Below are 24,102 nucleotides of genomic sequence, written 5' to 3' on the forward strand. Positions count from 1 at the left end.
GTATGAGAGCTAGGTAATAAAGTAATTAATACAGAGAACACCTTGGATATCTGTGCACTTATATAAAGACATGTATGAGGGCTAGATAATAAAGTAATCAATACAGAGAACACCTTGGATATCTGTGTACTTATATAAAGACATGTATGAGAGCTAGGTAATAAAGTAATCAATACAGAGAACACCTTGGATATCTGTGTACCTATATAAAGACATGTATGAGAGCTAGGTAATAAAGTAATCAATACAGAGAACACCTTGGATATCTGTGTACCTATATAAAGACATGTATGAGGGCTAGATAATAAAGTAATCAATACAGAGAACACCTTGGATATCTGTGTACCTATATAAAGACATGTATGAGAGCTAGGTAATAAAGTAATCAATACAGAGAACACCTTGGATATCTGTGTACCTATATAAAGACATGTATGAGGGCTAGATAATAAAGTAATCAATACAGAGAACACCTTGGATATCTGTGTACCTATATAAAGACATGTATGAGAGCTAGTAATAAAGTAATCAATACAGAGAACACCTTGGATATCTGTGTACCTATATAAAGACATGTATGAGGGCTAGATAATAAAGTAATCAATACAGAGAACACCTTGGATATCTGTGTACCTATATAAAGACATGTATGAGGGCTAGATAATAAAGTAATCAATACAGAGAACACCTTGGATATCTGTGTACCTATATAAAGACATGTATGAGGGCTAGATAATAAAGTAATCAATACAGAGAACACCTTGGATATCTGTGTACCTATATAAAGACATGTATGAGGGCTAGATAATAAAGTAATCAATACAGAGAACACCTTGGATATCTGTGCACTTATATAAAGACATGTATGAGGGCTAGATAATAAAGTAATCAATACAGAGAACACCTTGGATATCTGTGTACCTATATAAAGACATGTATGAGGGCTAGATAATAAAGTAATCAATACAGAGAACACCTTGGATATCTGTGTACCTATATAAAGACATGTATGAGAGCTAGGTAATAAAGTAATCAATACAGAGAACACCTTGGATATCTGTGTACCTATATAAAGACATGTATGAGGGCTAGATAATAAAGTAATCAATACAGAGAACACCTTGGATATCTGTGTACCTATATAAAGACATGTATGAGGGCTAGATAATAAAGTAATCAATACAGAGAACACCTTGGATATCTGTGCACTTATATAAAGACATGTATGAGAGCTAGGTAATAAAGTAATCAATACAGAGAACACCTTGGATATCTGTGTACTTATATAAAGACATGTATGAGAGCTAGGTAATAAAGTAATTAATACAGAGAACACCTTGGATATCTGTGCACTTATATAAAGACATGTATGAGGGCTAGATAATAAAGTAATCAATACAGAGAACACCTTGGATATCTGTGTACTTATATAAAGACATGTATGAGAGCTAGATAATAAAGTAATCAATACAGAGAACACCTTGTTTATCTGTGAACCTGTATGAAGAAATATTTTGGTAAAATGCAATTCAAATTTTAAAAACTTTAAAACATTGTGCATGTATGACATATATTTCCAATATGACAGCATTATATGTCATTCAGGATACCTACAAATTGTTTTTAATTTCAGTTTTATGTATTTAAGTTTAATACTTTATCTTCCTTTACTCACAGCTGTTACTGTATTCAGTCAAATAGATATCTATTGAAAACACATTACATATAGATTGAAAACACATTACATCATTTCTACACAAAAAATAAAAATCGTGAAAATAACATAGGTGAACACTAGAAACTTCCATAACAATACCCAGAAATCAAGGTCAAACACACTCACCACGGAGCTAATTAACAATCACCATGGAGTTAATTAACAATCACATTTTACAGTGTAATGAAAAGTATCAAATTTCAAATACTACCAGCAACACCCCTAGGCCTGTAACCATGGAAACAAGTAAATTGTCATTAATATAAATGTTTACTGTAATTGTACTGATTTGATCTGATCAATATTAAGCCAAATATCAGTTATTCTTTAAGTTGTAATGATTGTCCTTAATATTTACATTTCATTTTTGTTTTATTTTTTTCTTTCTTACATTAATATATCTGGGGTAATGCTAATTGCCTTATTATAACGATATGACTAATTATGAAGACAACATATTACTTTGTAAAACTTTGACGTAAAAACAATCATGGAAACAAAGTTTCATATTAATTGACAACACAAAATACTCAATTAAAACATATAAAGCTGACAATAATCATAAAAGAAAAACAAACATTTTCTAAACCCCGACCTTACATCAGTGTGGGATAACATACCTGGGAGACTGTCGCAACTCATCACTGAAGTTATCGAGAAAGTGCTAATTAAAATCACAGAGAAGTCGCTAATTAACAGCTCACAGCTTAATTATAATCCTGATAAATCCTGTTATTTGTTGGCATTTTCTTCAACATTCAATCTGCCTGTGGCTTTCGTTTAATGCATGAAATTCCAACACGTAATTGTTGGTCTGTTAATATAGGCACTTGTTCCATCCAATCATATCATCCTTCCAATTTATTGCTGTGTGTTTTTAAGATTACAAACTTGTTTGTTTAAAGGGATCTGTCGACCCATGAAGTTGGTATTCAGCGATTGTGTTTAATTTAGTGGTATTGGGTGTTGGGTGATTATAACAGTAGATAAATTTGGGGTGTACCGACTCCATGGCCTACGGCCTACTCCACACATGTGTAATGAAGTGCAATAATGGTTCTGATTGGCATACTGCTTTGCACCCAATCAAAAATGAATTATTACATTTAAGCTTAAGATTCCTGAATCCATTTATGCACTCTCTGGAACCCTTGAGTTTTCCTTGCATGTATTGTGACTATCATTACTATCAAATAAATATCTTCAGTTATACATGTGAACAGCCTGATGCCGTTATGGTCCTCATATAGAGCTCAATCATAATTCTGAAAATCCATGTTTTGTTGACAATTTCTCAGCTAAATAGTGCTGCACTATAAACATATAGAAGCTTTGAAATAAAATCCAAGTCAGAAAAAACCTTGACCAAACATTCATTTCTATGGACGTTAACGGTCAATTACTTTCTCAAAGTGAAAGGAAAACTAAATGAGATCAACTGGAAACATGTCATGTCTATGGTAAATCCACCCAGTCCTCTGGTCAGTCCAGATCCATCATTGCAGCCACCTGGTCATTCCCCTGGTCAGCAGTCAGTCCTTTGGTCAGTCCAGTTTGAGAGGTCTGAGTCTATAAACTGACCATTATAATCCTTGACCAGTCAATCTGGACTGAGTGGTCACTACTCATCTATATTTACAAATCAGAGCTTTGGGCTATTTTATGATACTGCAATAAAACCAATGAAATCAACCAATATTGACCAATATGATGTGTGGTCTATCTGTAGAGTCAATACCATCAATAAATACCCTACTGAAGTCTACACCTGCCATAAACTCTATTAGTCATTTTATGAAGTGTTCCTATTACATTATAATTATTTAAGCATCACTCTAAATAATATATGGTTAACTCTTGTAAAGATAGAAAACTTTTTAAAACAAACATTTTAGTTGGTTTGGTCATAACGAAATAAGCATCAGCAATGCATTTTACAGGTATACAAGCATAAGCCATTGTGCCCAATTTAACATAAAAGCAGTATCTACCATGCCCCATCTTCTGTATGTTAAAACTTAATTACATAGCTCTTTCTAAGAACAAGACTGTGTTCTGTATGTTAAAATTGAATTACATAGCTCTTTCTAAGAACAAGACTGTGTTCTGTATGTTAAAATTGAATTACATAGCTCTTTCTAAGAACAAGACTGTGTTCTGTATGTTAAAATTGAATTACATGTACATAGCTCTTTCTAAGAACAAGACTGTGTTCTGTATGTTAAAATTGAATTACATAGCTCTTTCTAAGAACAAGACTGTGTTCTGTATGTTAAAACTGAATTACATAGCTCTTTCTAAGAACAAGACTGTGTTCCAAACATCACTGCATAATAAGCCTGATAAAACAACTGAATGTTACAAGGTCAAACCACCAATGTAACTTTCTAAAGCTACAGCCACCACATCTATACTAGGATGCTGCAGACATGTTTGTTTTTTGGTAGCATATTTGTGAATCAAGAAAAAATATGTATGCGCTTTATTTTCTACTCCCTTACCAACAAACTTTATATGTGATGAAAGATGAAAGAAGCAAACAAAAAAGCATTTTCAATTCTTTATGAAAATTAAAGCAAAAGTCTTAGTCTTAGTCTTAAAGAAATATTACCCTAGCCACCATTATTAAATCAAATGACTTACATCATTATATGATTATCAAGTGAATGTCCTTTACATTTATTATCAAGACAAATGACCATGACCATCATCATTAAAGCAAATGATATGGACTTTCATCATCATCAGATGAATGTTAACTGAATGTCCTTGACATTGACCATTCATATGAGTAACTTGATCTCCATCATCAGTGAAACAATTCATGTACCTCAGAAAGACAGATTCTAACAAAATATGTTAATGAATTATGCTCAATGAAAAGTTCATAAAAACAGCGATTTGGTGATGAAATGATATGCTAGATAAATAATGGTTTCCATGACAACATCGACAGGTGAGTGACAAGGTGAATTGGCCAGTGGAATGGACGTTACAACAACAAATGATGACAACAATTAGTGAACCGATGTAGGTGATGGATATTATAGTCATTTGGGAAATTGTCAGAATTATTGTGTTTAGGGATGGTATATTAAAAAGATTACATAATCAGAATATGGAAGATGAGTTACTTACAGAAAGGAACTGTAAAAAGATAAATCAAAATATCTTAGACAAAATCTTCAGGTAAGTTGTTCATAGTTTTCATAACATTTTCATTTTTATATTTTTATATTTACAACAGTAAATAAAAAAAATGTATATAAAAAAATCAAAATTAATTCTAATAACAATAGTTTTGTTAATGGATATGGATGTATAAGATTTTAGAAGTGAAACAAATTTGAGACGTTAAAATAACAAAATGTTTTACTTAACATTAATGTTAGTATAAAAAGTTTCATCTCCTTTGTGATAAAACTCTCATTACGGTGAAAATTGAAGAGTAACGATTTAAAGTGTTTGCATAATTTCAATCTGTCAATCAAGTATATTGATTTCTTTTTGAATGGAGACTTCAAAGTGTGAAAATGACCTTAAAATGTCAAACATTTGTCAGATAAGAGGTTTCCTGTTAAATCTGCTGTGTCAGTGACAACATTAATCAATACATAAAAAGAACAAGAAAAGACGTTTACAATACACAAAAATTAAATCGATGAAATTTTACAATACACAGTGAACTTCCTCAAGGACATTTAAAATCTTATTTCAAACATTCAAGGGTAGCGATCAGTATGCTAAAATCTGTTAGGGAAAAGAAATCAATATTTACAAATATGCTTCAACAAGAAATTAAACTTTTTTTATGAGTTTTAAATCATAATTAACCTTTTCAGATAAGTTGTGAGAAAATAATATCTTTGGAAACAATTAAAAAGCATAATAAAGATTGTAAGACTATGATTACGAACCCACTTTACATACAGCCATTTTACATGTTATTAAAAGTGTTTCTTAGAAAGCTTTCAGACGCTTTCATTCCTTATATGGCTGTGAAAAATATACTAGAGAAATTGATAATTTTAGTCAAAGACTGAAAAGTTGTTGTTTGTGTTGGTTAATACTTTTGTAAGTTCATTAAAACCTGCCTTAGTGACCACCTCCCAATAAAGACCACCTGCTGTTAAATCAGACCACCTATATAGGGTCCCAGACTAATTTCAACTATTTGACTTTGTATAAGGACCAGCTGGCTATAAAGACCATTTCCGCTGTACCTTGGGTGGTCGTTATAGACAGGTTCGACAGTAATATTATGTTATCAATTAACATTTGCGAACAAATATTTTGAAAATGTGATGATTAAACTTTTTAAAATGTTAAATTCAGCAATTTACTATGTGTTGTAAATCAAAATAATTTAAAAGGTGTAGCATTAGATGTACAATGGTTAATAGGGCAGTATGGTGTACAATGCTTTATAGGACAGCATGGTGTACAATGGTTTATATGGCAGTATGGTGTACAATGATTTATAGGGCAGTATGATGTACAATGGTTTATAGGGCAGTATGGTGTACAATGGTTTATAGGGCAGTATGATGTACAATAGTTTATAGGGCAGTATGGTGTACAATGGTTTATAGGGCAGTATGGTGTACAATGGTTTATAGGGCAGTATGGTGTACAATAGTTTATAGGGCAGTATGATGTACAATGGTTTATAGGGCAGTATGATGTACAATGGTTTATAGGGCAGTATGATGTACAATGGTTTATAGGGCAGTATGGTGTACAATGGTTTATAGGGCAGTATGGTGTACAATAGTTTATAGGGCAGTATGGTGTACAATGTTTTATAGGGCAGTATGATGTACAATGGTTTATAGGGCAGTATGGTGTACAATGGTTTATAGGGCAGTATGGTGTACAATGGTTTATATGGCAGTATGGTGTACAATGGTTTATAGGACAGTATGGTGTACAATGGTTTATAGGGCAGTATGGTGTACAATGGTTTATAGGGCAGTATGGTGTACAATGGTTTATAGGGCAGTATGGTGTACAATGGTTTATAGGCAGTATGGTGTACAATGGTTTATAGGGCAGTATGATGTACAATGGTTTATAGGGCAGTATGATGTACAATGGTTTATAGGGCAGTATGATGTACAATGGTTTATAGGGCAGTATGATGTACAATGGTTTATAGGGCAGTATGGTGTACAATGGTTTATAGGGCAGTATGGTGTACAATAGTTTATAGGGCAGTATGATGTACAATGGTTTATAGGGCAGTATGATGTACAATGGTTTATAGGGCAGTATGATGTACAATGGTTTATAGGGCAGTATGGTGTACAATGGTTTATAGGGCAGTATGGTGTACAATAGTTTATAGGGCAGTATGGTGTACAATGTTTTATCAGTATGGTGTACAATGGTTTATATGGCAGTATGGTGTACAATGGTTTATAGGGCAGTATGGTGTACAATGGTTTATAGGGCAGTATGGTGTACAATGGTTTATAGGGCAGTATGGTGTACAATGGTTTATAGGGCAGTATGGTGTACAATGGTTTATAGGGCAGTATGGTGTACAATGGTTTATAGGGCAGTATGATGTACAATGGTTTATAGGGCAGTATGATGTACAATGGTTTATAGGGCAGTATGATGTACAATGGTTTATAGGGCAGTATGATGTACAATGGTTTATAGGGCAGTATGGTGTACAATGGTTTATAGGGCAGTATGTTGTACAATGGTTTATATGGCAGTATGGTGTACAATGGTTTATAGGACAGTATGGTGTACAATGGTTTATAGGGCAGTATGGTGTACAATGGTTTATAGGGCAGTATGGTGTACAATGGTTTATAGGGCAGTATGGTGTACAATGGTTTATAGGCAGTATGGTGTACAATGGTTTATAGGGCAGTATGATGTACAATGGTTTATAGGGCAGTATGATGTACAATGGTTTATAGGGCAGTATGATGTACAATGGTTTATAGGGCAGTATGATGTACAATGGTTTATAGGGCAGTATGGTGTACAATGGTTTATAGGGCAGTATGGTGTACAATAGTTTATAGGGCAGTATGATGTACAATGGTTTATAGGGCAGTATGATGTACAATGGTTTATAGGGCAGTATGATGTACAATGGTTTATAGGGCAGTATGGTGTACAATGGTTTATAGGGCAGTATGGTGTACAATAGTTTATAGGGCAGTATGGTGTACAATGTTTTATCAGTATGGTGTACAATGGTTTATATGGCAGTATGGTGTACAATGGTTTATAGGACAGTATGGTGTACAATGGTTTATAGGGCAGTATGGTGTACAATGGTTTATAGGGCAGTATGGTGTACAATGGTTTATAGGGCAGTATGGTGTACAATGGTTTATAGGCAGTATGGTGTACAATGGTTTATAGGGCAGTAATGATGTACAATGGTTTATAGGGCAGTATGATGTACAATGGTTTATAGGGCAGTATGATGTACAATGGTTTATAGGGCAGTATGATGTACAATGGTTTATAGGGCAGTATGATGTACAATGGTTTATAGGGCAGTATGATGTACAATGGTTTATAGGGCAGTAAGGTGTACAATGCTTTATAGGACAGTATGGTGTACAATAGTTTATAGGGCAGTATGGTGTACAATGCTTTATAGGACAGTATGATGTACAATGGTTTATAGGGCAGTAAGGTGTACAATGCTTTATAGGACAGTATGGTGTACAATAGTTTATAGGGCAGTAAGGTGTACAATGCTTTATAGGACAGTATGGTGTACAATGCTTTATAGGGCAGTAAGGTGTACAATGCTTTATAGGACAGTATGGTGTACAATAATTTATAGGGCAGTAAGGTGTACAATGCTTTATAGGACAGTATGGTGTACAATGGTTTATAGGGCAGTATGATGTACAATGGTTTATAGGGCAGTATGGTGTACAATGGTTTATAGGGCAGTATGATGTACAATGGTTTATAGGGCAGTAAGGTGTACAATGCTTTATAGGACAGTATGGTGTACAATAGTTTATTGGGCAGTATGGTGTACAATGGTTTATATGGCAGTATGGTGTACAATGGTTTATATGGCAGTATGGTGTACAACGTTGTATAGGGCAGTATGGTGTACAATGTTTTATAGGGCAGTATGATGTACAATGGTTTATATGGCAGTATGATGTACAATGGTTTATAGGGCAGTATGGTGTACAATGCTTTATAGGACAGTATGGTGTACAATGCTTTATAGGACAGTATGGTGTATAATGGTTTATAGGGCAGTATAGTGTACAATGCTTTATAGGACAGTATGGTGTACAATGGTTTATAGGGCAGTATGGTGTACAATGGTTTATATGGCAGTATGGTGTACAATGTTTTATAGGGCAGTATGGTGTACAATGGTTTATAGGGCAGTATGGTGTACAATGGTTTATAGGGCAGTATGGTGTACAATGCTTTATAGGACAGTATGGTGTACAATAGTTTATAGGGCAGTATGGTGTACAATGGTTTATAGGGCAGTATGGTGTACAATACTTTATAGGACAGTATGGTGTACAATGGTTTATAGGGCAGTATGGTGTACAATGGTTTATAGGGCAGTATGGTGTACAATAGTTTATAGGGCAGTATGGTGTATAATGGTTTATAGGGCAGTATGGTGTACAATGGTTTATGGGGCAGTATGGTATACAATGGTTTATATGGCAGTATGGTGTACAATGGTTTATATGGCAGTATGGTGTACAATGTTTTATAGGGCAGTATGATGTACAATGGTTTATATGGCAGTATGATGTACAATGGTTTATAGGGCAGTATGGTGTACAATGCTTTATAGGACAGTATGGTGTACAATGCTTTATAGGACAGTATTGTGTATAATGGTTTATAGGACAGTATGGTGTACAATAGTTTATAGGGCAGTAAGGTGTACAATGCTTTATAGGACAGTATGGTGTACAATGGTTTATAGGGCAGTATGATGTACAATGGTTTATAGGGCAGTATGGTGTACAATGGTTTATAGGGCAGTATGATGTACAATGGTTTATAGGGCAGTAAGGTGTACAATGCTTTATAGGACAGTATGGTGTACAATAGTTTATTGGGCAGTATGGTGTACAATGGTTTATATGGCAGTATGGTGTACAATGGTTTATATGGCAGTATGGTGTACAACGTTGTATAGGGCAGTATGGTGTACAATGTTTTATAGGGCAGTATGATGTACAATGGTTTATATGGCAGTATGATGTACAATGGTTTATAGGGCAGTATGGTGTACAATGCTTTATAGGACAGTATGGTGTACAATGCTTTATAGGACAGTATGGTGTATAATGGTTTATAGGGCAGTATAGTGTACAATGCTTTATAGGACAGTATGGTGTACAATGGTTTATAGGGCAGTATGGTGTACAATGGTTTATATGGCAGTATGGTGTACAATGTTTTATAGGGCAGTATGGTGTACAATGGTTTATAGGGCAGTATGGTGTACAATGGTTTATAGGGCAGTATGGTGTACAATGCTTTATAGGACAGTATGGTGTACAATAGTTTATAGGGCAGTATGGTGTACAATGGTTTATAGGGCAGTATGGTGTACAATACTTTATAGGACAGTATGGTGTACAATGGTTTATAGGGCAGTATGGTGTACAATGGTTTATAGGGCAGTATGGTGTACAATAGTTTATAGGGCAGTATGGTGTATAATGGTTTATAGGGCAGTATGGTGTACAATGGTTTATAGGGCAGTATGGTGTACAATGGTTTATATGGCAGTATGGTGTACAATGGTTTATATGGCAGTATGGTGTACAATGTTTTATAGGGCAGTATGATGTACAATGGTTTATATGGCAGTATGATGTACAATGGTTTATAGGGCAGTATGGTGTACAATGCTTTATAGGACAGTATGGTGTACAATGCTTTATAGGACAGTATTGTGTATAATGGTTTATAGGGCAGTATAGTGTACAATGCTTTATAGGACAGTATGGTGTACAATGGTTTATAGGGCAGTATGGTGTACAATGGTTTATATGGCAGTATGGTGTACAATGTTTTATAGGGCAGTATGGTGTACAATGGTTTATAGGGCAGTATGGTGTACAATGGTTTATAGGGCAGTATGATGTACAATGGTTTATAGGACAGTATGGTGTACAATGGTTTATAGGGCAGTATGATGTACAATGGTTTATAGGGCAGTATGATGTACAATGGTTTATATGGCAGTATGGTGTACAATGGTTTATAGGGCAGTATGGTGTACAATGTTTTATAGGGCAGTATGATGTACAATGGTTTATAGGGCAGTATGATGTACAATGGTTTATAGGGCAGTATGGTGTACAATGGTTTATAGGGCAGTATGGTGTACAATGTTTTATAGGGCAGTATGGTGTACAATGGTTTAAAGGGCAGTATGGTGTACAATGGTTTATAGGGCAGTATGGTGTACAATGGTTTTTAGGGCAGTATGGTGTACAATGTTTTATATGGCAGTATGATGTACAATGCTTTATAGGGCAGTGTGATGTACAATGGTTGATAGGGCAGTATGGTGTACAATGGTTTATAGGGCAGTATGGTGTACAATGGTTTATAGGGCAGTATGGTGTACAATGGTTTATAGGGCAGTATGGTGTACAATGGTTTATAGGGCAGTATGGTGTACAATGGTTTTAGGGCAGTATAGTGTACAATGGTTTATATGGCAGTATGGTGTACAATGGTTTATAGGGCAGTATGATGTACAATGGTTTATAGGGCAGTATGGTGTACCATGTTGTATAGGGCAGTATGATGTACAATGGTTTATAGGGCAGTATGATGTACAATGGTTTATAGGGCAGTATCGTGTACAATGGTTTATAGGGCAGTATTATGTAAAAAAGATCATGAAATACAGAAGATATCCAAATTATTGGAATGAGATTATTGAAAATATGATTTGGTTACAGGTAATTAATAAAAAAAAAATAGTATTGACTAATTATTAAAGATGCTCCATCGCCGACAGAGCATAAATGATATCATTTGAACAATAATTGGTGTTTAATCGTGTAAATATATGCCTAAATAACACATAAAAAAAACATAAAATGATTTATTTTGCTTTTGGTGCATGCGCAATCATTACTTCATTCCATATAAGATAGAGTGCCACCGAATTTTTTTGGGATGCAATTAATTATTTTTCATATATTTAACTTGAAGTAAAATTAGAAGCTCAAACTTTTCAATGGTAGTAATGGTGTAATTTAAGTAACTTTTGTAATTTTAGAAGAATACTAAATCATTTGCTCCTGTTTTTGATAGTGAAAAAATACCATTTGTCAGCAGTGGAGCATCTTTAAGGAAGTAATCGAAGAATTTCCTTGGTGTCATTTTTTTAAGAGTATAAATGGATATAAACAAATGAAGCCCTCTAGGAGATACTGTAGAAATGGGCGCATGATAACATGAAACTGATCATTTGGGAAGTTCAACTTTTATGTACATGTACTAACTTTTATGTACATATACAAACTGTTATATACATGTACTAATTTTTATGTACTAACTTTTATGTACATACACTAATTTTTATGTAAATGTACTAACTTTTGTCAGAAACATATATATACTATGTATATATGTTTCTGCTTTTATGTGCTAATTATGCACTCTAAGTCAGCACAAACGCGGAAAGTTGTAATCCAAGAAAGTTAAAACTATTGTTTAAAGACTTAGCCGACATTTTGACTGACCCTTTGGCCCGCAGAGATGGTGCCATTCACGGATCGCCTACCACAACATACCGGTATAATAATATATACCTAAACGGTATCACACATACCGTTATCCATATAGAATGTACTAACGTTACCTGTGGAATTTGCACCGACATGTAAAAACTGAAACCCTCCATTTTAAGGATTTGTCACGGTGGTTTTATACCATTATGACACATCTGAGCGGACATCACCTACCTGTAGGTTTAGGGACAGGGACATGTTCCAATAGACGTTGATTAGGTTTTTACCGTACACACCTTCCGTACGTAGTGACAACATTGATTACACATGGCGGCAGTGTTGTTAGGACTTGTCGCTCAGACGCTTGAAATGGGGCCAAATTTGGGATACCGTTTCACTCTGAATATCGCTACTACATTGTATATATCATTACCTCTAATAACTTGTCAGAATAGCTGTGCACACTCACATTTTATAAATGTGTTTACCTTTCAAAGGTGTTTTTAACTTAAGAGCAGCTACTATGAACTACATGTACATTTTGTACATAGAAGGTGTTAAAGTCACTATGTACAAATTGTACATGTATAAGAACATCATTTGTAATTAAGCCCTTAGGTGTATGTACACTGTATGTAGTAATCTATCAAAACAGTCACTAAAACACTGAAGATTCCCAACAGCATTAATTAAAAGGGTTAACCCAAGAGTTTAAACATTAACCGAATGTTAAGCCTTTGTCGTTAAAATCACTCGTGGTTAATTGTTTTTAATTAAATTTAATTATGGTTTAAAGACTATGTAGTGTACAAAAATGTATAGATATGTGCGTAAATTACTTACGAATAGATGTGTGAATCATTTCAACGGGTTTTATACCTTAAACAATGTGCATATACGATGTATTTCATTGTCGATAAACACTATCAGATCACAAATATACAATGTATCTTACATTGAATACTATAAACAAATTATTACCAAACGATAGCTCCGCGGAGATATACCAAGCATGTGATAATTACTAACATTGTGAAGAAACTGTAAGTAACCCAATACAAAGAAATAGAGAATGTCAATGAAAACGTGTTCTCGGCAGTTATAAGACCAGGTGTTGACGATTTGTTGTTGAAAGTTTGTCGATCTGTAATCAATATTTAGTTTTCTTTCCTGCTTTCATTTTATTACATTATTTAATGCAGAGGTATTTTTACCAACTATTGTTGTTGTAGGTTTGACAGGCTAAATCAATATACAATGTACGTGTAAAATCCTATAAAATTCCTCCATTGTGGTACCCTGATAATTACACCTGATATATCCACACCCAAACTTTCAATTTCTCCAACAGACTGTTTGTGTTTATCAGTATTTAGACTGACTTTTACAAGTAAAAACTTACTGAACTTCAACTTAATGTACCCCTTCCTTTGTTTTTAATTCCAACCCCCATACTTTGTATAAGACACATTATTGAAATAATGGACACTAATGATTTTGCATCATTTGCAAAGCATTTAACAAATAGATATTTAACCATACGGGGGTGGGTGGAGCACAGGCGTTTAGCTCTATAGATATTTTTCTCTTTATAGTATTACATGTCTATATAGCGCCTGTGGATGAAGTAGTTTAAAGGCGTTTCCATGGCCAACAAACATCATCACCAGATACGTACCATCTTTTACATAAAGATCCACCTCGAATGTGTAGTGTTTCACAGTGATATCCTCGACAGGGTAGGTCCGCCCATCGACCACCAGGTTCCCCTTGTACACCCCACATGGGATTTCGTACTCTTCCGAATAGAAACATTCGGAGCCCTCCGTCCACGTCAGCTTCACCGGCTCCTCCTTAAATCAAAGTTGTACATAGTGGTTTATTTTGGATTCCCACGCGGTATAGTAGCTTTGAATTTTAGGGAAATTTTGATTTCGTATGATCGACAATCAACATTACTAAAGGCTCAAAACTGATTGCATATATATGCCAAACAATCTGAAAACTGAGTTGGTAACAAATAACAGTTAAAAAAAATCGGTAAATACATTGTATAGGACAGTTGATTAGGTTTGGTAGGCCTAGTGTTATCATCGTTAGGAGTCAGACACTATTGAGGTGAGATTCGAAGCCGTTTTAATTAAAATCCGCCAAAATCACTATTGAGGTGAGATTCGAAGCCGTTTTAACTAAAACCCGCCAAAGTCTTGTTCAGCAGCGAGTTAGATCTATATGTATACGTATCTAAAGACACTTCTATCGTTTGATCATATCATTTTACACGTGGAAAGTATATAGTTGTGTCCAAAAGTTAAAACGCAGCTGTATTTTTTTTTAATTTCATTTGATGGAGTGAATAGCATATTCGATCTCGAAAAGGTTGAAAATTACATCCCTCACCCCACCCCACCCAAAAGTAAACTTGCAAATGTCAAAACTTTCTTCGTGATTATTCAATCAGTCTTGCTTAAAATTTTGAATTTTTTACTGACAAAAGCCATTGATTTATTATTTCTAAAACAAAAAAAGTATGCCTAATATTTATATAACATTGTTCGGGACTCGCAGATGGCCTTATTTCCTTCCTGTCAAATCCAACTATATGTATCCATCCTCTCTCGTGACCAGGTATATACAATCTCATTACGACACCTGTAATCTATAATCAATTAATGTAGCCCAGGTGTGCTTATGTCTGCCGCTACTGATGTGGGTACTTAACGCATGAAATATTAACCATAAACCGTATCGGCACGTGTTGCCAGAATGCGCGTGCCGTCAATACTATTTCAGAAATTCAAGCAAACTCCACCGAGATGTTAACCTTGGGCAGACAATGTCTATGAATTCGTCTGCACATTCTCAAACTGTCAGTGACATGACGCTACGGCGTTTAGAATCAAATGTCAGTGTTCGCCTCAAGCAACTGACTAGTCATACGGATATTTCAGACAAAATTAATCAAATAAATTAATGTGAGACGCCCTCTTGGATTCGATTTGGAAAACCTAATATTGGCAACGTGTCATTGAATCTCTCTCTAGAACATTGCTGCACTACATCAGCGTTTCCGGTGTGAAATGCTTATTGGCGCTTGTAAGCAATGCATATGTGGGCAATTATTGCATCTGAGGAGAAAGAGCAGAGGAACGCCAAATTAAAGATTCAGAGAGTTAGTTTTGAGTGCAATGGTAATCGTACAAATGTCAAAGTATGAAACTGATCATTATACACTTTCACGCTCATTGGAACACAAGGACTATTTTTGTGTGTGTAGCAACATGTATTAGATTTCTACAACCACGAACACAAAGTAATTAGCATGAAAACAGTATTCTGTTTGTATCGAGCCAATTCAGGTTTTTCATAAGAACTGACTAGTATGGCAAAACGGCGTATCTTGTCCATACGTTTAGCTCATTTCATCAGGAATATACATGTAGGACAGGAACTTTACACGAGATATCGTGACTAGAGAGGTTACGAAATTTGCTCTTAAAACCGCAAATTCATTGCAGAGTAACCAATTGGACACTCACGATTGTTCTTGAACAGCATTACGTACATAGTAGAATTTAGATTAGTGTTTTATTTAACAAATAAAGAACAAATCAAAAAACACTTCGCCCCTCTACCTTCCCAACTCCCACCACCCCTACTTCTACACCACACGAAGTCACGCTAATCCTGATTGGTACCGCCGTGTTATTACGGTAAACTGTACTATACTGCTGCACGAAAACCATGTTATATTAATCAACCGCGTCACGGAATTATTATAGTAGTATTACACAACATACTTTACACATCGTCCGTGGACAGTCCACAATTACTAATGTACAGAAGTATTGTCAGAGAACCGTCACAGTCTAAATGGAATTGAATTTTATTGAAATTATTTTACAGTGACAGAAAAAATCACATTTTAAATTAAACAGAAGTCACTTTCTACAGGAACGGTCACGACAGTTTTGAGCCATGCACGACAGCAGTATGTACATCACGACATGGTATTTTCTGCAGACAAACTAAACGCTAAAGCGTAAATTTATTGCAATTGCGTTTTATTGATTTTGTAACATTAGGCACGAAATCTACCTTAAGATGTCTGGTGTCAATATCCACTATGGAAACATTATAAAAGTACATGGATGTCTTCTTAACTATCTAAAGCAAATACTTGGTTTAACGTTTTCAGATTCACAGTGACCCGGGAGTTAGTCACAGTCTAGATTTATCTATATCTATCCAAGTGTCTAGAACATTTTCAGACGCTTTATGTACATAACACATCAAGGTGTGATTTTCATCTAGATCCCAAAGCGTCTAAAATTATAAGGAACACTAGAATAGGTCCAAAGCTGTACCGATGGTAACGAATTATCATGCCCCTGTGGTCTACATCAGACATCCGACGCTATTGCTTACAAATAAATAAAAGTGAAATTGTTTCTAAATGCACTTACCATTTTCAAGGAAGAGAAAAACATGACAGTGGGACTGCTCGTTTCTAAATTTTTGGCCCATCGGTACCGGCAGGTGGCGCTCTGCAGAGCCGGTGCTAGCACTTCTTGTTCCGTTTTCTCTGGCATTTTTATAGATTGTACAGATTTCACAATTTCAGAACCTCCATTTAATTCTGAGAACTTGCTCTCTTGTAGTTTTATATCAGATTCGACTGATGTTTCCAATTTACTGGAAACTACTTCCGTTATCACTTCACTAACTCCTTTGGGTGAAACTAATCCGTCCCTAGAATTGATTCCTCCTTCCGTCGAAAAAGACAACTCTATATCTGATTGACTTTCTTTTACATCCGGTTTATCTAAATCTGTATCATTTTCGTCCTTGTCAAATGTCTCGTTATTCAACTCATTCCTATCAAACGTTGTGTTGATCACTTCAGAAATAGCAACATCAACACTGCTTCCTTCATCGATACTTTCCGTTATAAAGGTTGTACTTTCACGTTCATGCTTTATTTCCGGTTCCGGTTCCGCTTCCACGAAATCGATCTGATCCACGGATGTACCTTCTAAGGGCACAGTGTTGACGATCTCTTCCTCTGGCTTTGGTTCCGGAATTACCGGCTCGCCGTCGATTGCCACTAATCCCAAGTGTCCACCTTCTGTTAAGGAATAGCTTCTAACAACTGGTGTCACGTGTACTTCAGTCTTTTTTGAAACAACTTCTCGGACAATTTCAGCTTCCTCAATACTAGCGAAGAGCTCTGCTTCGTTAGTTTCGTCTACAAACCCTTCGCCTCTTGGCTTTTCTACAGCCCCAAGGTTTTCCACATCATTAATAACAATTTCTTCTTCTTCTTTATCCTGAACTACACCATCTGTAGAGTCAAGGTTACATACAATGTCCTCTTCTGGTTCACTCTTAGATTCCGATGGGCCACTTCCGTTTATATCATCAGTAACAAGACTATCGGTACTAATTTCACCTACAACGTCAGTTCGACCCTCGCCAGTATCACTTCCGGTGTCATCCTCCTTAAGTGTTCCCGGAAGATGTTGATCTTGGGGTTGTGGTAACTCAGGTTCTCTTGGTTCTTGTGGTGTCCCTTCGGAAGTTTCCTGTTCGTCCTTGCACTGGTTGTCTCCCTTTTCCTCAGCAGGGTCTTGTTCCGAACCCGAGCCTAAAAGATACAACGAAATTATTACAACTGCTGTCTAATAAATGACTTGTCTATAAAATGAATGATAACATTTTCAGTGCGATGTTTATTCTAAGATGATGGAGTTACAGAAAGGTGGCAACCAATTTCCGACTATCACTGTGAAATGGCCATAAGACTATCCTCAAGCAAAGGTCACAGAACATTGTCTGAGTATTGGATGCAAACACACCAAATCGGACAGATACGAACAGAGTTTATGTGACACTGTGGTACAATGCTTTATATACATACAGACTAAGTATATAGCATATCTTTATTTATTAAGGATAATGGATCTTAATATAGACAATGGAATGTAAGCTATTTTGTACACACAATTTCAAAAACATAATTGTGAAATATTTTGGCAAATTAAACGTCACATGGTGTGGATTTGGCACCGAGAACTATGGTTGTATTACTGGTATGTTTACTGGTATATAAGGCAGTTAGTTGTCGGAATATTCACCATTCCCATACCGCAGTGTATTGTAACAGACGACAATATTGTGTCTAAGTCATGCGATATAAATACAGAAGATTACGGCCTTGTAAAGGCTTGATCACACGTTCTAGATATGACAGAAATATTTAAAGCTATGTTATCGGTGAATTACTGTAGTCGGGTCCGTGACCAGGTTTGTACTATGAGTGGGTGAACTTTAAATATCCTCGGGTCGTGTTAAATCTTGAAATCTCACCTCCTAATCACTAACGTTAATTAACAAAGTGACAAGTTTCAGACGATAACTCTCGCCACACCATAACGTTGTGATACTATTGTAAATAAGGGGTAGGAACTCCAGCGATTATCACATTTATATATCAAGTAAATTCTCGTAATCTGGTAATGATAATCATTGGCTTTTCTAAAGGATGTGTTGTGGGGATACATTCTGGGATTTTCTGTTTGAAATGCACGTTAGTTAGGAGGATGTTGTACAATACATGAAGGACTTAAGATTCATTACTGTATACTCGGAGATACAAGATGACACGTGGTTTTCTACATATTTTTGTTTGGCCTATTCATTCTATGTGCTGTTTCTGCTCCATTTCCTATGTTACTCAGTGTAACCACCTGTAGATGTACCATAATTGTTAATCATAGAGACATTATATACCATATCAATTATTTACACTACATATTCATCATCAACTCTGCTTATATTGGATATTAATGAATCAATTAACACGATCGAATGGTATACATGATAGATGTCGTGTAGAGATTGAGTTCCCTTGAATACTACCCTGCACTGTACATATGTACACACGTAGCGACAAAACGATTTATAGATTATCGATATCAAAAATAGGAAGTTGTTGTGTTTTACCGTTATTATCTCTGACGCTATGATTAATTAATTAAGAGATATCGACGTGGACACTGGGTGCTATAAAATATAGTGATATTTCTGTACTCAGATGTTTTACAGACATTCCGATGTAAACGATAACCTTGCATGATTGACCGACTCTATTCATAATAATCAGATGTCGATAAGGATTTATATACACGGCCATGTAAACGCTGTAAAACGCAAATGCATAACAAACACTATTCCGTCTATAACACAGTATCCAGCCCTGTGTTCATGTGAAGACCATTTCAGAAAGCCGTCTGTAAATGCATCACATTTTGGAGGTTTTCTAAATGGAAATTCACGATAAAGCAAGGGCTGCTTTTATAGCTCTAAGCATTGCTCCCAATATGATTGGTATAGATAAGCAATCAATCTGCCTGCAATATATGACGGTACTGGTGTTTCCTGCTATCTTGGTAATCCTTAACACATTGATTATCAAATTTCACTTTCCACACACATCCCCACTTACCTCTGGGCTGAGCGCCCTTCATACTTTTGTCCAATCACTCCTTGGAGACTAATCAAACTAGTCCAACAATCAACAACCACCAATTTTAAGTTCTAATTGGGAATTTAAACTCCACTGAGCTTCCGTGGTAAACAATCATCAGAGAGAATGGCCGGAATTAGCTAGGTATGACAGGTATTGTTCGGGACCAGACGGTAACAATCCAGGTAACGTTTTGTCTCAGCTACATGTATTTGCATGCTAATGAAGTTACAGGTGTCTTCCGTTTTACACACGCCCACCGCACCAATCCGGCCAAATTTGGCAGTCCCAGGAGAATTGCCCAGTAGTAATTAAATACCTGCAGGATTCACTTTGGCTCCCGGGGAGGCAGAGAGGTACACGGGGCCCCATGTGGTCAGCTTTAAGGGTCAGGGTTTGAAAAGACGGATTGATCTATCATCACATTATGGTTACAAGAAAAATTGCCATTACCGAGGAATATTGGATAAAGCTTTGTATTGGGGTAGATAAGAAGTATTAAGTCCATAGCGAGGGATTAGTGGTATTCTCATACAAGGTTAACGATCAATAGGAAAGTTCGTACCTGTCGACAAACCTCGCACGGGAATACCCAGGTAAGTATATAGAGAGGTAGTGTCTCAATACTGAAATGTAGGTCAACAGTGAAATTAAACAAACTGATTAACAATAATTACAATGTAGCGTGAAGACAAAAAATCCAAACTCCATTTGCAAATGAAACCATGACGCGTGGAAACTAATGAGCCATGCGCCCTAATGAATGAAGTCCTACCCCTACTAGTGTTTGGACGTGTCGTTACCTATCGCCACTATAGAGGACATACAGCAAAAACCTATTTATAATTTATAAGGGTATGAAGTAAAACTGCACGAAAAGTGAAACAAATACAAGGGTAGCTTTCTGTTTAGGCGATTCCGTTTGAAATGTAGACAATTTCAAAGAACACAAAAGAGTCAAGCATGGATATCAAGGAATCTATCATTTCTTTGTCATACTGAATTTCAAACGCATGCTTTTGTATTCTTTCCGTAAACAGTTTCTTTAAGCATGCGTAATTCCAACTGAACTTGGTTACACGTGACTGACTGAAGGTATGCATTCCAAACGCACGTGCATTTTTGAATCAATTACTCCAAAAATGTCATGTCGCGTTCAGGAAAACACGTACCATTTCCCAAAGTACCCACACATCTCTACTCCTTTTCATCAAATTGGTAAATGTAAGTTCAATACCCCAGCCCTAAACAAAACCGCACAGTTGTCCTTCTAGAATGCATGTACATGCAATGACAACCCAGACGAACAAATGTACACACGTGTGTCGCTCTAATACGTTTATACTCTACCGTTCATTGTAGTAGCAGCAAGTTGCATCAACGTCAGCATGGACTTCCTGAGATATGTGACGTCATAGATCCTAAACTAATCCGCTCCCCATCCTCCGTGAGACAACTCTACCCCTCCGACGAACGGACCCTCCCTCACTCCGGAGTGTCCTCCGACCGAACACCTAACGACGCCGTCGGATTGTCAAATTGATCGATATCTCCAGCTTGTAGATAACGTTTATTTGTTTTACTCACAGCACGATCAGGTGTATATTTCATTAAAAGTATCCTGCATCCAAGACACCTCTAATCCACACTCTTGTCAACGATCGCTGTTCCGTGGAATCGATCCGATAAAGCAATCCCTGTATACAACGTCGGAATGCTTCGATTTCATTTGTTGTAAATTAAGCTGGGATTCTGAAACCGCGGAATTCCACAGACCTGTATATACATATCAGTTAGTAAAATCAATTCCTTATTGTTACGAGTTATTGCTGCGCTGCATGTCCCACAAACGATTGTCCTCCGCTGGAGCTGCACTGTACCAGTCGTAAATTGACGGATTTGTAATGAAAATTAAATCCGCAGTCCGCCACCATAAAGAAGCACAAAATTACATGACAAATCCCGAAGAGATAAAAGCTTGACGGCCGTTAACGCCTGGTAAATTATTAAGGAGTTGTGAATTGTATTGTACAATCTAGTAAAAAAATCGATGATTCAGTCGGTCTTCGGTTTAACATTTACATATGTCATAAACCGAATATGTCCCCATAGGAATTTTATCCGGGTACGGTCCCACAGGAATTTTATCCGGAATCACATGGAGCTGCTACCCAGGTAACAGAGCTACTTTCTGTCAATACAAATGTCTGGGTAGCTAAATAGAGCCACCCGTATATTAAATGCACGTCCAATAAAACATTCTACACCAGCAATTTAGCGATTTCTATTGTAAGTAAACATGACATGTAAGGGCAGCGTTCGATTTTGTTCTCTATGTACACATTCCACTTGTATTTATAGCTTTACGTAAAGTATAAAAGACTCGGATTAAAGTGGGGCTTTCCTTTATAATTTTGTCGTTATGTTAAACCGGTACAGGTATATATCCTACACTGTAGATTGATAATGTATTTTCTGAGTCAATATTTGACCTTCGTTTTCCAAAATATTTTCCGACTTGAGATTCGTATCTTCAATACCCTATCAGCGATGTAATTGAGGCTTGTTATAAAGAGATCGTGAAGGTTATTAGATTGGTCTCACTCCACCATATATACAGCTGTTTGTAAGTAGAACACTTATTCTTAGGCTTAACTTATTGGCTGCTTTTCAGCGCAAGGCAAACTTATAATGGGTTTCCCATTTCGGGATTAAACACGGATTTCCTCGTTCTGCCTCCATATAGTACAAAACTTACCCGTCTCCGAATAAAAATGGTTTACACATTAACTATTTATATTAAAGGTGGCTTGTAGCCGAAAGGTTTTGTGTCACATCTTCAGTATTAGTGCGTGTTCAAAATCGTTTTAAAGTAAGGTGAATATTCCGCTGTTAGAACATAAGTCTTACAGGTGTAAATCTGCATTTATGAAAGCATTTTCATATTTACTCAAATTGTTATATTCTAATAATGCAACAGTTATTGAATTACTTCTAATAATAAATCATTGAATTTTGAAATACGGATTAATGGATGCTGTTAAAGTAGGCCTAGGGCATCAAACGTTTCAGTTTTAGTTGTTTTTAATCTTCAATGTATTGGCGTGTCTTTGACGAAAAACTCCAAATTTGAATGAGAGTTAGTTCCCTTGATTCTCTTGATAAGATGTAGTGAAATTCCAACTTCTTTGCTCTGAGATATAGCTACGTCGTTTCATCAGCCAATCAGATACGACGTTACAAGCGCCGACATCATTGGTACGTTATGAAATGATGATATATAATTGTTAACCAATGAAAATGCTCGTTTAAATCAATATCTTATTACCTCCATGTATTGTGCACGATGCTTTGAAAGAGCTTTATTTTTAACTGAGAGTGTATAATATCATTCAAGTGAATTTCAAACTTTTTCGTGGGATATTGGAAGTTCCACAGTGGCATACAGCTTTAATCAATAATTGAAAACTCTTACCAAAATTAGTAATTTTAGCATTGTGCGCGTTTGCGTAAACGAAAATAAGAACATTCTTTTTGTATGGATCCTTTCTTTATCATTACCTACAAATGTACTCAGCTAACGAGAATCTGAAATATGGAAGATATCAGTGCACAGTTAAATTAAGTCATGGAAAGCACAATGGCGATAATGATAGAAAGGAAATCGGTGAACTGAGAGTTATAATCTAACGGTGTATCACAAAACATTAACACATGGGTCATCTGACCCTACTCTCCGGTGTAGGTTTAAATGAATGGAGATATAAAATAACCTATAATACGGTCTTTGTGTACTTTAATAAAGACACCAATTCGCTGACAGGTGGAGTGTTGTACATATAGAATGTAGTAGAGAACCTTAGAACACGGTCGATTATCATACAAAAAGTAAAAGACGGCGGGGAAAGATCAATAGGCACATGGTTCTTGTATGTTTTTTTATAAGAGATTTTATGTATATATTGGGTAGACCAATAAAGTAATCGAATATATAATATCTGTATAATATCATAGAGATTGGAAACTCCTTCTTTGTCTTTGTTGACAGGCAGAGGTACCTCCGGTTAAAACCTTTCCCCCTTGGCTAACTACTTTAAGTGTATTCTTTTAGATATGATATT

The 24,102-nt window shown here is 35.9% G+C and overlaps 1 protein-coding gene across 11 annotated transcripts in view; it reads right to left on the reverse strand.

The window, feature by feature from the left end:
* Window positions 1-24,102, reverse strand: part of LOC138336597 (dentin sialophosphoprotein-like) — a 77,456-nt gene that overhangs the window by 25,172 nt on the left and 28,182 nt on the right. For 6 of the 11 annotated variants that reach the window (XM_069286187.1, XM_069286179.1, XM_069286156.1 and 3 more), the window contains exons 2-5: window positions 16,920-18,100; window positions 14,132-14,306; window positions 13,297-13,332; window positions 2,338-2,361 (exon numbers count right to left, since the gene is read on the reverse strand). In XM_069286187.1, the coding sequence (XP_069142288.1) occupies window positions 2,338-2,361; window positions 13,297-13,332; window positions 14,132-14,306; window positions 16,920-18,100 (1,416 nt within the window). Of the gene's footprint in view, window positions 1-2,337; window positions 2,362-13,296; window positions 13,333-14,131; window positions 14,307-16,919; window positions 18,101-19,960; window positions 20,114-21,331; window positions 22,244-24,102 lie in introns of those variants that run through there. The other 5 variants (XM_069286127.1, XM_069286142.1, XM_069286149.1 and 2 more) reach the window with 5 other exon arrangements.

This window comes from Argopecten irradians, chromosome 1 (genome assembly GCF_041381155.1).
Source record: "Argopecten irradians isolate NY chromosome 1, Ai_NY, whole genome shotgun sequence".
NCBI lineage: Eukaryota > Metazoa > Mollusca > Bivalvia > Pectinida > Pectinidae > Argopecten > Argopecten irradians.